This window comes from Buceros rhinoceros, unplaced genomic scaffold, assembly GCF_000710305.1.
Source record: "Buceros rhinoceros silvestris isolate BGI_N320 unplaced genomic scaffold, ASM71030v1 scaffold29999, whole genome shotgun sequence".
In the NCBI taxonomy this organism is placed as follows: Eukaryota; Metazoa; Chordata; class Aves; order Bucerotiformes; family Bucerotidae; genus Buceros; species Buceros rhinoceros.
Genome location: NW_010430204.1, coordinates 1,290 through 1,858, shown reverse-complemented (window position 1 = coordinate 1,858; position 569 = coordinate 1,290). Strand labels below are relative to the sequence as shown.

At 57.6% G+C, this 569-nt stretch overlaps 1 protein-coding gene across 1 annotated transcript; it reads left to right on the top strand.

Moving 5' to 3' along the window:
* Positions 1 to 150: 150 nt before the first annotated feature.
* On the top strand, positions 151 to 245 carry LOC104499451 (cytochrome b-c1 complex subunit 8; the record flags this gene model as incomplete). Its single annotated transcript, XM_010142959.1, has 1 exon — positions 151 to 245. A coding segment is annotated over one exon (95 nt), but the record flags the coding sequence as incomplete, so codon positions are not given.
* Between the last annotated feature and the right edge of the window lie 324 nt (positions 246 to 569).

Sequence of the window (569 nt, the reverse complement as noted above, 5' to 3'; positions counted from 1 at the left end):
GGAGCTGAAAGGGCTTTTCCAGCCCAAACTGGTTCTGCCGTTGTGGGGCTGGGGGAGGCAGAGGAGGTGGAATGGTGCCGCTGTGTGACGCTGTCTCGTGGTTCAGGTGTCTGTGCAGAGCCACGTGTGAGTGTGCCCTTTCCTTTCCAGCCTTGCTGGCAGGGTATCTCATTTACTCCTGGGGAACGCAGGAGTTCGAGCGGCTGAAGAGGAAGAACCCGGCTGACTATGAGAACGACCAGTAACCGCGTCTGTGCGGAGATCATCACCTCCCCGTGTTACGGCTCCGTGTTGCTCAGCTTGTTCTCGTGATAGAAGGGTGTTACACGGGGGCTAAATCCTGTCTAATAAACTTTGTCCCGTGACTCTGTGTGAAATCTGTCGAGATGTGTGAGGTGACAGCAGCTGCCCTCTGTCTGGTTGGCGCTGCACAGGCAGGTAACCGGGCCAAAGTTTGGGGTGCTCAGACTCTTCCGCCCAGGAGCGTTTCCAGCCTTTCCTGACTGCGTGTCTGTGAGGCGTCTCCTCGGCGTGTGCAGCAGGAGCTGGAGCGATCTGGAGGAACAGCT